This window comes from Nannospalax galili, unplaced genomic scaffold (genome assembly GCF_000622305.1).
Source record: "Nannospalax galili isolate Female #2095 unplaced genomic scaffold, S.galili_v1.0 scaffold321, whole genome shotgun sequence".
In the NCBI taxonomy this organism is placed as follows: Eukaryota; Metazoa; Chordata; class Mammalia; order Rodentia; family Spalacidae; genus Nannospalax; species Nannospalax galili.
Window position 1 is genome coordinate 289731 of NW_008345972.1, and position 15557 is coordinate 305287.

At 45.0% G+C, this 15557-nt stretch overlaps 1 protein-coding gene across 1 annotated transcript in view; it reads left to right on the forward strand.

Moving 5' to 3' along the window:
* The window catches only part of Pkd1l1 (polycystin 1 like 1, transient receptor potential channel interacting), a 151820-nt gene that overhangs the window by 96825 nt on the left and 39438 nt on the right, over positions 1 to 15557 (forward strand). The window contains exons 28-37 of the mRNA XM_029567884.1: positions 1748 to 1831; positions 3692 to 3899; positions 6099 to 6205; positions 7402 to 7618; positions 10327 to 10500; positions 11664 to 11783; positions 11867 to 11936; positions 12500 to 12543; positions 13478 to 13634; positions 15145 to 15280. Of these exons, the coding sequence (XP_029423744.1) occupies positions 1748 to 1831; positions 3692 to 3899; positions 6099 to 6205; positions 7402 to 7618; positions 10327 to 10500; positions 11664 to 11783; positions 11867 to 11936; positions 12500 to 12543; positions 13478 to 13634; positions 15145 to 15280 (1317 nt within the window). The remainder of the gene's footprint in view (positions 1 to 1747; positions 1832 to 3691; positions 3900 to 6098; positions 6206 to 7401; positions 7619 to 10326; positions 10501 to 11663; positions 11784 to 11866; positions 11937 to 12499; positions 12544 to 13477; positions 13635 to 15144; positions 15281 to 15557) is intronic.

The following is a 15557-nucleotide window of genomic DNA, read 5'->3' on the forward strand; positions in this document are numbered from 1 at the left end:
TGGGTTGTTTGTTTTCTCGATGCTTAGCTTTTTCAGTTAATGCTGTGGGTTTTTTCAGTCTTTAATTTTTTTCCCTTTCATAAAATCCAGCAGTGCTCAGTACAATCAGAGTTGTGTATCCATAGCTATGTCTGAGCTCAGCCAGTTCCCGTTTCAATCCCACCCTGCTACCAGCCCTCTGCAAACACTAGCCTCTCTGTTTCTATGGTTTTAGTCCTGCAAGTTCCATACAGATGCAATTATATAACATGCCATCTTCAGAGTGACTTCTTCCACTCTGTTTCAAGATTCATCCATGGTGGATGCACCAGAACTTCATTCTTTAAAACTGAATAATATTCCATCATATGGCTATATGCATTTTGTTTGTTTATTCATTGATTAACATTTGGGTTATTTTTACTTTTGTCTATTATGAATAATTGTACCATGAAAGTTCATGGACACTATGAATTTGGTTTTTGAGTTTTCTGTGTATTCTAGATATTAACCCTCTATCAGATGTATAACTGGCAAAGATTTTTCTCCCATTCTGTGGGCTGCTTTGTTTTTAATTTCACAAGGCCCTATTTGTCAATTTTTGGTCTTATTTCCTGAGTGACTAAAGTCCTGTTTAGAAAGTCCTTACCTAAGCCTATGCCCATATCTTATAGAATACTCTACCTTTTCCCCTTGTGTTTCAGGATCTCAGGTTTTATGTTGAGGTCTTTGATCCATTTGGAGTCAATTCTTGCAGGGTGAGAGATAAGGATCTAGTTGCATTCTTCTATGTATAGATACCCGGTTTTCCCAGAATCATTTGTTGAAATACTGTCCCTTTTTCAGTGTGTAATTTTGAATCTCTGTCAAAAATCAAGTGGCTGGGGCTGGAGAGATGACTCAGTGGTTAAGAGCACTGAATCTGAATAGGAAGGTTAACAACCATCCCTGACTCCATTTCCAGGGGATCTGATGCTCTCTTCTGGCTTCTGTGGGCATTGCATGTATGAGTACACTTATATACATGTAGGCTAAACACTCATAAAATAAAATAAAATAATCTTAAAAGTCAGGTGTCTGGAGTTGCATGGACTTATATCTGAGTTCACTACTCTATTCCATTGACCTATATGTCTGTTTTTGTGCCAGTACCATGCTATCCGACCCTTTTACAATTATATGAGTGACATGGAAAGTTACTGGTAGTGACCCAGTGTTTCACTTTGATGATACCTTATACATGAAAACAGTCCTTCATTCTCTATAACATAGTACTCATTTTCTAAGAGCCAGAGGTACAGACAAGAACACACAGAAACTGTCTGCAACACGAGAAAGGTATGGTAGATTCTATGTTTTAGAAAAATCATCTTTATAGCCATTGTCATGGTGGGGCTATCAATGGTGGGCTATGTGGATAGCCAGAACAGGCACTCAGGCAAAGGTCAGTCCACAAGGCTGTCTTGAACCTGAAAGTCTCAGGTGGAGCCATGCTGTGGTGGGTCTGCCCTGTAGGTGGCAGTGTGCTCTGACTCCTGGCATCTTAGGGCAGTCTCCAGGAAAGCTGTGAGCCCTGGTACCCAGTGAGGCTCTGTGGTACATCACAAGAGTTACACATGAAGGCACTGCAGACTGGTCTACATCATAGAGTCAAAACGACTGGAGCTTCTCCCCCAACCCCTACCCCACTTCCCAGCCAGCACATTGTCCCATTGCAAACAGCTGTGCCTCTCCTACATTTGTTATTCCAATCTGCATTCCCTCCTAGCTACCATCGCCTCACACCTTTCTCTGTCCTGCAAAGAAAGCTGAATTCCAGTTTCGAAGTGAACAGCATTTCCAAGTTTCAGAGGTAAGTTCCATTTTCCAAAGTGGAACCCCATTTCATCTGTGCTTCTGCCATCTTAGGAGATACTCATGTATAATTAATTTCATGCTTAAAACCCATGTCCCCTATTTGTTTTCTGGAGCACAGCTATTAGGAGATGATTGCTTTCAATATTACATTCAACTGTTCATTCTTACATTCATGGACACAAGGAAGCCAACATATTTCTTACTTTTAAGCTGAGCTGTATTCCTGTGTGAATGAGGTCAAGTTATTATTGACTTGGTTAATATCTCCAGAGATGAAAAATGCCACTCATTTCCTTCTCTTGGTTTGCATTATCAGCCTTGTGCCTAATAGCACCCTCTTTTTTTCTCAGAAGGATCCTATTTTAAATGATAAATGTAAAAGTTAGCCCGTTTTCATGCTCTTTCATATAGAACAGCTATATTTAGAGTTTGAACTATGAGTGAAATGAGGGCAAGCTCCTCAGACAGGAGGCTCCTTGTCCCCTTTGTCACACTGCCACACACATCATCCAGCACCTGGCTAAATGCCGAACTCAGCAGGTGCTTGATTAACATTTACTGAATTATGTCAAAGGCAGGTCTGTACTTTCTGGGGTGTTGAGTATTCTTCTGCCTTATATTGGAATAACAGGAAACTGTAGTTATCCATTATATTGGTAGACTAGTGAGTGGGTCTGATTGGTAGTAAACAAGTCATTAGTTACTAACACAACTGATGCTGGGCCCTGAGGAGGTTGCCAGCCAACCAATACTCGGGACTTGGAGTACAGCAGCTGCAGCCCTGGTTTCTGTGACATCAGTATTATTTGGGGTGGACAATGAGGGCTGTACTACAGGCAGAAAATGGTACCCGAAGTCACCCAGTAGTGACATTTGAGAGATTCCAGGAAGTAGCCTAGGAGTAAGAAGAATGCACTACAGCCGGGAAATGGAGCTGCTGTGATGGAGTGTGATGAGAGCAGCTGTGTCCTGGCCCTGGTTCCAGTGAGGAAGAAGTAAGAAGGATGCTAGGTCAGAAACTGAGAGTGCATCCCAGTCCTTAGAGAGGGCCAGGGGAATGAGGTGGGAGACCTGGAAGGCTGTGTTCCCATGCAGCATGGGCCCTCTGCAATTCTGTCAAACTTCCATAAAGTCCAGGTAGAATACTTTATGTAAAGGTCCCAGTTGAAAGGACTTTATATAGATGGTACTCTGTGGGTCTACAGAGAGGAGAGGGCTAGGTGATCGCTCTCTAAGCCTGAGTTGGAACATTGGTGCCAGGGGACCAGGTGAGTGTAACCCACAGGTAGAGAGCAAGCAGCCCTACTCACAAGGCCAGGGGAATGTAGAGGAGGGTACCGGAACATCTCCAGCTTATCCTGCCTCACCCTGCTAGAAGGAAAGCAGGGAGGAAGGAAGGTCACATCTTTCACATCTGTGTGTTTGAAGCATGTTTCCTACAATGACTTTCTTCTTTGACTCTTTTTTCAGTCATACCAGGGATTTAACCTGAGCCTCATGCATGGTGGGCACGCTCTCTACTAATGAACCACATCCTCATTTTTACCCCATATTTCCATTTTCCTTAATTCCAGTACAAGTTCCTCAGACCCACCCAAATGCAGCTTCCCCTCACCCAGGCTGAATTGTCACAGGCCCTATGGGGCCTCAGCGCACATTATGGAGAGCTGGTCACTGAGCACAGGGAAGCTGTGTGTTCTCAGAGGTCCCTCCCACTCAGCTAGTAGGATGTCTTTGAAAATGTGTTCACAAAAACCGATGAGAGCTTGTGCATTGGTGAAGGGGGGGGGGTACAGTCTCCCTGAATGCCAGATACCATGACTAAGTCCCTTTATTTTTCTTCTTTTGTTTACAGCCACCCACAAAACTTGCTTCCTAGTATTTTGACTGTGGTTTTCATGGTTCTTTATGGATGTTTGGTTATCAAAAGCAGATGTGTAAATCGTCATGAGAGAAAGAAAACTGGCTGTATTTTTCTGAAAGAAGACAGCCCACCTGGCCACCAACTGTATGCAATAGTTATTGACACTGGCTTCCGGTCACCAGCCCAGTTTACCTCCAAGGTAACATGAGCTGCTAACAATGCCTTCAGTGAGGTCTAAGGGCATAGATGAGCCTGTCAGACACCAGAGATGACAATCTGATGATTTGGACACCTTGTCAATCACCTATCCCCACTGGCCTGTTGTCATTCCTGGGGTGAGGTTTATCTAGTCTTAACATTATTCTCTTGACCCTGCAGATTTATAAAGGCCAAAGGCAGGGCTCTCACCTTCCACCAGCTTGACTTTCTTCCCCTAGTCCTGCCTTCATGGTAGAAAGCACACTGAGCTGGGTTCTTCTGAATGGGTCTCTAAGGCTTTGAGAACTGTGTTGTTCTCTTCTGAGTTTACACTGGATCCATGACCCACCATCCAGAGGTAGATCCCAGGGAGAAGGGAGTAAACACTGCCCAGGCTGTATGGAGCTATGTGGCAACATGGTTAGGTTGGGAGTTTGAGGCTAAAGGCAGTATCCCCCCAAAGCAGATGGAAGATGAGGTTGAAGGTAGGAAGTGGCTGGAGGGTGAGTGAGGAAGCCCACCATGTCACCCCATAGGAGCATCCAACCCAAGGAAGGTGGGCTGTGGAAGAAAGGTCTGCAAAGGTACAAGCAAACTCCAGTCACAGAGACATACTCATACAAACACACTGAGAAGTTTCCAGCCTCGAGGGCCAGTTGCATCTGTACTTGACACACACTCCCATTTCCCCAGGGAACCATGTCTGCTATGTGGAACCTACAGGACTGCAGGTGTGAATAGGGTGTGGCTGCATCTGTAAGGGAGAGATAGTTATGTGTATTCCACACAATTGTACAAAATAATACAAAATAACTTTCAGTGAAATACTTAGAACTGATGAGTCAATCCAAATTGTTAGATTCATAATTGAGAAAAAGTCACCACTTATCCACACAGTCAGTGATGTTTATTACACATAATTGGAAACAAGATCCTTCTTACCAGTCTCAAAATAATGAGTGCCTGGAGAAGAACTCACCCTACATGTACAAGACTCCCATGGAGAGAATTTGCCCACTGCCCACTATTCATAGAAGACCTTTTAAAAAAACTATCTTTGTACATGGTTGAGGACAGCTAATTCCCCCTTTGTCATAGTTCACAAACCAACTTGTGTCATAGCTCACAAGCTGACTTTATGAGCTAAGCTATTCATAGATCCACAGTACCCACTTTACAGATGGAAACCCAAGACATAGATTAAACTGAAGTTAACCATAATTCCAGAAATATGTTCTGTAATTATGTTTACAGAACATGAATTATTGGTTTTAAAGTTTTCCTAGAGAAGAGAACTCAGGGCACAGGAGAATTAGAGCAGGGCAAACACCTCAAAAGAGAATAGGGCATGACTCCCCACCAGAAAGCCAGACAGTAGCCAAACAGTGCAGTATCTGCAGGATGTGGCATTAGACTTGTGGGATCACTAGACACCCCAGAACTGATCCAGGTATGTGCCGAGGTCTCTCAGACCAGAGAGACTATTCAACAAAATGTTTGAGAACAATAACCATCCTTGCAGAAGGCAATATTAAATCATGAATTGGCATTGCATATAAAGAGCATTCACACAAGTTGGGAGGCAGAAAGGTGACAAACAAAATTCAGTAACTACACAAAGAAAAGGATGATTTTGGAATAAGAAAGAATTTCAATGACAAGAAATGTGAATACTTCTAATGAAAGATCAATAAATTACACTGCACCAGAAATGAAAATTTCTGTGTGACAAATACCAGGGAGAATAAGCCCATCCCAGTGGAAATGTGCCACCTTCCCAGAGTGCTCTTGTGGACTTGGGTGCCTACCCGCCAGCCCTGGCCCCACCCCAGTGTCCTGCAGATCTCCTCCAGTGTCCACCTGACATGTGCAAGGATAAGAAATGCTACCCCTCTGTGGGGTTCTCTTGCCCACTGAGGAAGCAAATGCTAAGGAATCCCTTGTGGCATCCTACTTTTCTAGATGAAGTTGTAAAGAACTGACCAACCCTAGAGGTTCTACCCTGAAGGGCCTCAGCTAGCATCTCTCCAGGGAAGCCCTGGCCTGGGAGGGGCTATGCAGGCCACATGCATCCCCTCAGCCCCTGAGCTCAGTGTTGGGACCTGCTGGTGTTGGAAGCTGGGGGGTGGGGAACCCAGCCTGCAGTGCTCCATGCCTTCTCTGACACATCCTCAGCTCTCACCTCTGTGTCTCTTTTGAGGTTTTCATTGTACTGTGTGGTGAAAACGGACTCTCAGAAACCAAGGAGCTCTACTGTCCAGAGAGGTCCCTATTTGAAAGGAATTCCAGGCACACCTTTGTCCTGAGGTATTCCAGACTACCTACTCAAATGCATGTTTTGGAAAGGGGCAGGAAAGAATGGGGTCTTTTATCACACACGCAAAGACGCAGCTTACAGAACATTAATCTTCTGTGCATCATACCTACTGTAAGTTTACTGATGAAGCACAGAAAAAGGGAAGTGACCACTGATTGGCATGCTGCCAGTTTGAAGAAAGTTTTTATTCTGTTTCTGGTTTTTGAGATAGGATCTCACTATGTAGCCCTGGCAGGCCTGGAATTCACTATGTAGACCAAACTGGCCTTGAACTTACAACTGTCCTCCTGCCTTTGCCTCCTGAGGGATGGGATTACAGCATGTTCTATCATGCCTGATATAGTAAGTGTTTTTACTATTTGGAGCAAATTAACATAGTTTGTTTATATGAAGGAGTAAAGGAAAGAGGCAGAGAGATGGAGGCTTACTAAGCTGCATACCAGAATCAGAGTGTTTTCTATGTCACTAAAACTCATTAAACTAATTAGCACCACCCCAGATTTAGAAGAGCAATAACACATTGAATCACAAGAAAAGGAAGAGAAACAATTTATCAATCTAAGCATGCAAGTACCTGGCATTCTTAGAAAATATGAAAATGCTAAAGTCATTTTTTTCTCATGGAAAATTTAACTTCTCAAAAAGACAAAAAAGAGAAAATTTAATTTAGTTGGTTTGGAGCACTGCCTTTATGAAGAGAATAAAGATTAACTTCAGACTACTTCACATCAGATACCAATAGATCGAGATTTGAGTGACTTTGATTTAATGACGTCACAACCATTCCCCTTTCTTCTCAAGGGAGAGCTGAACCCTGGATCCACTGTCTTTGTTTCTATACATGCCCACCTAAGATAAAATTGGAGTTATTTCTGAGGTACAGTAAGAGATTATCAACCAGTAAAATTAAAGTAGAATAATTGTAACAATATAAAATCATGATGAAATCGTGAAACATATGAATTGTTTATTTCTGGAATTTTCCATTTAATATTTTTAGTTTGTGCTTGTTAGCGAGTAACTGAAATCACAAGAAGGAAAATGAGGATAAAGTGGGGGAGACTATGGTACATCCTAAGGACCCATGTGCCCCCCACTAGCCACAGTGCTCACTGGGACCCACTATCTCTAAGGTCTATGTCCATAGCACACACATGACTGTTGAGACATTTCTGTGTATCACCAGTGCTCGTAACCATCTGGGTCCACTCAGGAAAATCCACCTCTGGCATGACAGCAGTGGCCCTTCTCCAAGCTGGTTCATCAGCCATGTGATTGTAAAGGAGCTGCGCTCAGGACAAGCCTGGTTCTTCCCTGCCCAGTGCTGGCTGGCTGTGAGCCAACATGATGGCTGTGTGCAACGGGAGCTCACACGTCTGTGCCATGGTCTGGGCTTCTGGAAGGTAAGCCCCATATGGGTGTCCTGTGGCAATATCTGACCAGCTGTCAGGATTTGGTGCCGCTCTCTGCTTCTCTTACTGAAGTTCTGTCTTAACTTTTCCAAAGATAAGTGCATTAGCTCTTTTCCCAGTTGATTATGAAGATATTCATGCATGACTTCTAGAGAGACATGAACAAAAGTCTCTTCAGCCCAGATGAGGATGGACCAAAGGAATGATTCCATTGAAGTCTACCTTGGTGACTCAGTAGTTTACTGGGCTACTTATAGGAGCACAGGTGACTCAAAGGCAGCTGCATCACTGAAAAGTCCACCACCTCAGGACTGATGACTCACTAAAGCCATAAACAACTCCACTACAGTCTCCTCCTCATAACAATTGTTTATTGCTTTTATAACCTTGGGGAGAAGTCCTGTGACTCTCCTAAGTTTCATGAGCTTCCTGAGTCTTATGAAACTCCCTCTACCTCCAGGAGGAGCAGTTTTAATTCAAAGCAAATAGCCGCACAGCACCACACCTCAGGCAATGCACTCACTTAGTGACCAGCCAGCATGTCCTGATTACCTTTTCCATTTATCAACCATTACAGTGGTACAGTTCTTTGAACTGTAACTGTAAAATATTTCTGGAACTTCTCACTACCGGTGGTCTGTGTATCTAGAAGGGTCTGAATTAAAGATTTTCCAGCTCCCCATTGTGCCATAAACAACTCAGCTGTCACAGAATACAGAGAGGTCAGGGCTACAATGCCAGGAGATGGGAGCCAAGAGGTGATAAAAATCATCCAGGATCTCATAGACCAAGTATGAAGTTTAGTTTCTGCATGTTTCCTTCCAATGGTCTTCCATTGATGAGCATGTTTTATGCAATAATAATAAAAGTATTTGCTCAGACTGGAAAGATGACTCAGTGGTTAAGAGTGCTTGCTGCACTTGCAGAGGACACAAATTTAGTTACCAGCACCCATGTCAAGTGAATCACAACCTGTACCTCCAGCTCTGGGGGATATGGCACCCTCTTATGGACTCAGAGGGCACCACACACATGTGACATACACTTAAACACATACACATAAATTAAAATATATTTTAAAAGAATGTTGATGTTTGCAAACATTTGTACTTTGTATTCAATGTTTTAGAGTAAATCTTTATGAATTTTCTTTAAAATAAGTTAAAAGCCATATAATGACTCAATGCTCACAATTGCTTCTGTAAGTTTCCATTGCACATTCACAATTTTCTTTCATTTATTTCTGTAACAGAAAATGTTACAGGACACACTTCTGTGTGACTTGTGTATCTTGTATTTTTGGAATTTTTTATTACATTTTAATTATTTGTTTTGTGTGTGTACACACACAGATGCACACACACATTTACACATACACGCACAAACATGCCACAGTGCACATGTGAAAGTCTGAGGATGACTTGTGGGAGTTGGTTCTCCCCTTCCACCATGTAGGTCTTAGGGATCAAACTCAGATCACCAGATGTGGCAGCAAACACCTTTACCAGCTGAGCCATCTTGTTGACCCTGAAGAATGATTTCTTAGCTGATATTTTCTAGGCACTAGGTTTTATTCCTTACACTGTCACAGTGGTGAGGAGAGCCTGACATTTCTAATTTAGTACAAAACATGGTCAATATGAATTTGAAGCAAGAATTTCAAGGAGCCACCATACATAGAAATTCTTTAACACCTTAAACTGAAGGCCCTGCTTCAACTGCAATGTCCCCTTAGATAATGATCTCCCTGGTTTCTTCCCCAGACATCATGTTTGAGAACTTTGGGTGAGAAACCTGCACTTACTAGCATGGTCATCTGTGAACCCATATGGCTAGTCACTTGTTGGGCAACTGGCATACAAGAGACATACCCTATTGCAAACATGTGGTACACTTACAGACATGCAGGCAAAACACTCATATGCATAAGATAAAAATAAATCAAAAATATTTTAAAACATCCTTATTCTGTTAAAACTGTTCTGCTAGTTTTTATTGATTATTCTGACTGTATCCATAATATCAGTTCTATGTATAAGCATTTTTCTAGAATATTGAGCACCCAAAATTATTTGAGTTGTATTAAAGCTTTTAAAACTCAGTGAAGTTCCACAAGATATTATCACCTGCTGGGTGGTGGGTCTTGTAGGGTACTGAGGGCAGAAGGAGGCAGGTTAACCCCAGCTCTTAATGTACCCAGAGCTGGTGCCCACTTAAAATGCAACTTGGTCGGTGTGGAAAGTATGCTGACAACAGGGAGATTTAGAAAGTGTTTGGATCAGAAAGGAAAGGAATGATGGGAATGATGGAAGGGCCAAGAGGAAAGGTCTCTGCGAGTGATCACGAGTGAACTGGAGAATGAGGTGAGTGAAGAGTTAAGTAGAGAGCTGTTAGTATGAAACCTTGGGAGACTCAGCAGAGGATCAGGCTGAGTCAAGAGTCCAGGGTGGTGAAAGCATGATTCAGGAGATGCTGAGGATGAGGTGATGAGGTGGAAGGAAGCACCCAGAAGTGACCATGCAAGGCATCCACCTGCACCAACCCAGTGGCTGGGAGCTGTCCAGCTGATCAGCCAGGCTAGAAAAGCAAAGAAATGTTGTAATCCTCGTTCTGAAAAATCACTGGTTATTTATTAGTCAGGATTTCACTCTGTCCAGACACGTCCACGTTGGGGGAATGATCTGTGATTTCTGTTTCAGCTTTTCTACTCAAAGTTCATGGAGTACCTGGAGGATTTCCACGTTTGGCTCTCACCATACAGCCAGCCCACCTCCAGCAGCTATCCGCACACGCAGCGACTTGCTGTGTCCTTCTGCTTGCTGTGCGTCTATGCATGCCTCACTGCCCTGGTCACTGTGGAAGGCCATGAACAGGTTGGAAGTGGTAGATTTCCCCACAGTAACCCCTAAATCTCAAGCATAAAATTTGGTCTTCTTTTGACCAAATAGCAAAACTCAGAGTACGTGAAGAAGGGATTAAACCAGGGGAAGCAATCTAGCAGTGTGCCTGATGGGCTTGCCGGTAACATGGCTGGAGATAGAGCTGGTGGGAGGTAGGGAGGTGGGGGAGGCACACTGAAGATGGAGAGGGCTGGGTAAGTGCTCAGGAGACTGCCTTCCTGTGAGAATTCACACCCCAGGTACCATACAGCATGACTTTCAAGGTGAGGGGAAAAAAAGCTTGTTTTGTTTTTAAAGATTCATTTTAATTATGCTTTAAAGTATGTGAAATGTGCTGGTGAGTGCAAGTGTCCTTGGAGGCAGGAACAGGGCATCAGATCCCCAGGGACTGGAGTTACAGGTAGTTGAAACCACCCTATGTAGGTGCTGGAAACCAAACTTGGGCTCCTCTGCAAGAGCAGTACATATTCTTAACCACTAAGCCATCTCTCCAGCCCAAGGCTTGTTTTTTATAATAAATTCAAGAACATTCATGGGGCCAGCCCCTGGGTTCACTGTCCCCCAAACAACTGGAAAATGTAATGATGACATCTATATCAGAGGCTGAATGTAATCCTCTGTCATAGGACAGTAGGATGTGGTGGGTCGCTTACATCACAGCGGACGTGATCATACAGTGGTTTGTAGAAACTTAAAAAATAATATGGTGGTAGGGTTTGTAAAAGTAAACAAAAAATGATGAGGGAATGTCATCAAGTGGCAAAAGGGACCTGCCATGCAGACTGGGGAAGCTCAGCCTCCAGCGGTCTGATCCAGGGCCCTGTCCTCTCTTCTGCTGAGGGCACACTGAGGTTCCCAGGACCTTCTTGTGGGACTGAGGCCAGGACTAAATCCACTGAACATAGACCTTATAGAACTGGGTGCTCAGTAAACATGTATTAGGCTCACAAGAACATGTCTAGGAGAAAATATATGTTATTTTTATTGTTTAAACTCTTGAGATAGAGGGCAAAGCTTCATGGAGAAGGGACTTGGACTAAAGAGACATGCTCCATTAAATATGTTTGTACCTATGATTATGCATTTTGAGTTGGACTCATTCAAGGGACATATTCACCACTGTTGACCTGTTGCAGCACCCCTTAGATGTGGGCCCCACCAACATCACTCTCCGATCCTTCAGTCTGGGTCTCCTCTGCACCCTCCTGGCCTCTCCAGGTGCACAGCTCTTGTCGCTGCTTTTCAGACAGAGTAAGGTACTGTGGCTGTGTGACCCTGTGCTCCTGGGAAGACCCCCAGTGTTTAGACGCCCTTGCCAATCAGCTTCTTAACTTTACAGGAAGCCTTAGGACATCCATGGGCTGATTCACAGGGGCGTCTAAGAGAAGCAAAGACAGAAGCACCTCAGGGTAATGTGAACAAAACCCAGAAACTACCCCAGAGATTGGTCCTAGTTGGCTGGTCCAAGTAGGCACTTTTATTGCAAGTGTTCACTGCAAATGAGTGTCATTCCAAGTATTTAAATCTCTTATTTTCTGTGGACCACTATTCCTTTGTCTCTATCTGTAATGACTTTGTAACCATTTTCCAGAAAGATCTGTAAGTGCAGGCCACCCAGCTGCAAATAAAGTAGGCTGTGTCAGGCGGGGAGTGAATACCTTTGCCGCTGTTCTTCAGTAATTACTTTCTGAAATTTTTGTGTGGTCACATTTATCACTCTTTCCTCTTGAGGCTCTTTTAACTTTTTTAGCTACACAATTTTCTCATGTCCTGTTGTTTCCTGAGAGTAGCCCTGTGTGGCTGAGGGGCTGTCCAGGTCTACACCAGGATGGCAGCATCCAAAGTCCTTATCTCAGCCCTGCCTCATCTTGCAGATAGGCTCACTCTGGCAAAGGCAGGAGGGAGAAGTGGCTCTGGTAGCCCCTAACTATCCCTGCTTCCTGGTCATGCATTTGCCTTTCTTCTCAATCAGGTCCCGATTCCAGTGGTAGTGCAGGTTCAAGGGAACCGTTGGAGGTAAGCGGGTATGACAAAGTCTCTAGTTCTCTGCCATAAGATATTTCTTGGGTGCTCTCCCTTGGCTGCGACCTGGCCATGGATGGATCAGGCAAAGAGATCTGACCACGATGGCTGGGGCCCATCCTCCAAAGAGTGGAGGCCATTTTTCCTAGGCCAAACAGTGGGAGTGACATCCAGATAGGGTCAGGGAAAAGCTAGGAAAGGGAAGGACAGATAACACAGAGGCAGAGAAAGCCCTGTGGTATATCCAGTGAGACACCAGCAAGCCGAGGAAGAGAGGAGAGAGAGGCTATGGAGCAACATGTCTGCTCTGTCCTCTGTGGGCAGGGATTGGAGGGGCCAGGCCTCTGTGGACCTGGGACTCATGGCAGGTGAAGGAAAAGTTTGACTGTTGCTGCTGTAGCTGCATCACACTGGGGTTTTTCTTTTTGTATCTGTGTGCCTGTGCCCTTTGGTTATTGGTGCCCTTAGGGAGATTATTCTCTGTGGGTGTGTGTCAGGCCTTGCCTGATTCCATGTTTTCCAGTCACTCGCCCTGCTCCACAGCTCCATAACCCCTGTTCCTAGACAATGTACTCTCAGATCTCACTTGCTCAGAGTGCAGTCTGACTCCACGCCTAAGCACATCCTGAGGCTTCAGCCCTCACCTCCAGCCTTAGCTCCTCTGGTGGGTTTTGTGATCTGTCAGCCTGATTGCCTGCAGGCCAGCAGCATTGACCCTGGGTGGGAGGCAGAATTTGAATGGTGCAGGAATACAAGGGAGCTGGCCCCAGAGTCAGGATGGCATCCCTTAGAAGCTGCCTGAGGCCTGTACCTAACTACACCCCTGCCAGACCATACCTGTCCTCTGAGATGGCTGCAGAGGGCACCACTGTTGTAGGTACGGCAGTCATGGAGGCACTGATAAGGCCCGACCTTGTCGCAATTCCAGAATCCTGCATCACACATTCTCTCTGAAAGTGACCAGGCTTGGAGGACGGCAGCCAGTGGCAATGATGTTGCCTACCCATCCCTTCAGTTGGAGGCCTGTGGGGATGAGGAGCTTACTCTGAGAGAGAAGATTCACCACTCTCCTCCCACTTTACAAGGTGACGTCACCCTGTGGTTGCCTTGAGCAGCTCCCTCCTTGCTGATGGAGCAGCCCTGTGCCCATCAGGAGAGGCAGAGCAAGCAGAATGCACTTGGTCCAAATGTCACTAAACACTCTGGTCTCCTCTAAAAACTAAGCATAGTGACAGGCCTAAGCTTGATAGCATCTTACTTCAGTCTAGTCCTGGAGACTTCTAACTTACAGGTTTGATCCAATCTTTTAAAAAATCAGTATGAGACCCTACACTTTTCTTTCGATATTCTGAAAATTGAAGCTCCATTTTTCTATGTGAATTAGGGTAACAGCCCCAGCCTCAAATTATGGCTGAGGCTCACTGAGCTTATGTAAGAGGCAGGGAGACACAGGGGAAGACTGTGCTGAAGGGGTAAGGGTGGGTCCTAGGGGAGCCTGGGTCTCAGAAGGCAGCTTCATCTGGTCTGATCATTGGAGCTGAAGGGTGTGCTGAGCCCGGTCTAGTAGAAGCAAAGGGCAGAGGTATCACTGTGTGACTGCCGGGCTCTAGGGCCACATGATTCATTGGGAAATGGTCCCCACAGGTCCTAACTCAGGCAGCAGGTGGGTGCTGCTCTGTAGACAGTAGTAAGCAAGACCTGTGTGTTCAGCTGGCCAAGGCGAGGCCCGGGTCCAGGGCACACACTGGGGGAGGAGGAAAAAGGTCATGTCTGCATGTAAATGAAACCTCACCTAGACAAACTCATAGTACAAGCACTGATATTGACGAGCTATCTCAAGGCCTCTGTCTATGTAAGCTGGACAGTGAGCTAGGCTGAGAAGCCAGAGCTCAGGAGTAAGAAATCGATAAAGATACTCAGGAATATGGAGAGGGAGTGAAGTTATGCTGGTTCATTTGCCTTAGATGAACATTGCCTTTCACCTCCAGATGTCCTGTCTTTGGGATTTATCTCTAAGAACAATCCCTTAAGACAGGAAGCTTGATGCTACCTTCTGGAGGCACTAAGAGACTTCAGGGGTTATGACCAGACCTCTGGAGGAACAGTGGATCGGGCACAGCCTCCGGCCCTTTGATGTAGTTGGAGTAGACCTTGAAGAGCCAGGTCAACTTGTTTAGTTACTCAAGGTCTGAGATGGAAGCTGGTCCCTTTGCCTCCAAAGTTGGGTGCTCTTAGTTGTCTCAGGAAGACATCCTGGGGAACTCTGAGGATGCTACCAATGTTTTTCAAGCAAAGACCAAACTTCCAGCTCAAAGGTCATCCAGCAGGAGGAGCTCCCTGTGCCTATTTGTTCTATTTAGACTTTCAGCTGCTTGGATGAAGCCCACCTATGGGAGGAGGGCGATTTGCTTCACCGAGTCCACTGATTTGAAAGTTATTGTCATCTGGAAACTTTCTCACAGACATGTCTCAAAAAAATGTTTGAACATATGTTTGGGCACCTGTGGCCCAGCCAAGGTGACAAACTCCCATCACACTGTGGGTGGTGATAACAAGGTCTATTAATCTTCTGGTCTCTGTCTTGCTCTTCCTTAGCCCCCAGTAGTGATTCTGAAGGATTTTGGCCTCAGCAGTCAAGGGCCTATCAGCCTTGGACAAGCTCTGTAGCCTGGATCATCTGCTGGTCAGTTTCCCTGGCCTGTGCTTCCGGGACAGGTTTCCTAGGCTACAGGTGAGTAGTGGAGGTTTTCAGATATCCTCAGGTCCTCTGATGGATGACTAGCATTTGTAAAGAGACTCATGCATTTTTGGAAACTCATATGCAGGCACCAGATGTCGCTGTTTTCTCCCTTACCCGACCCCTTCTGGGGGTGAATAGAATTATAAGCAAACCCAAAGGTTCACTTGGCTCCACCAGCTCTGCAACAGCAGCTCTGTCTGGACAGCATCTTGGGTGTTAATAAGGAAGCCTAGGGTGGCGCCAGAAAAAAAAAAAAAAAAAAAAAAAA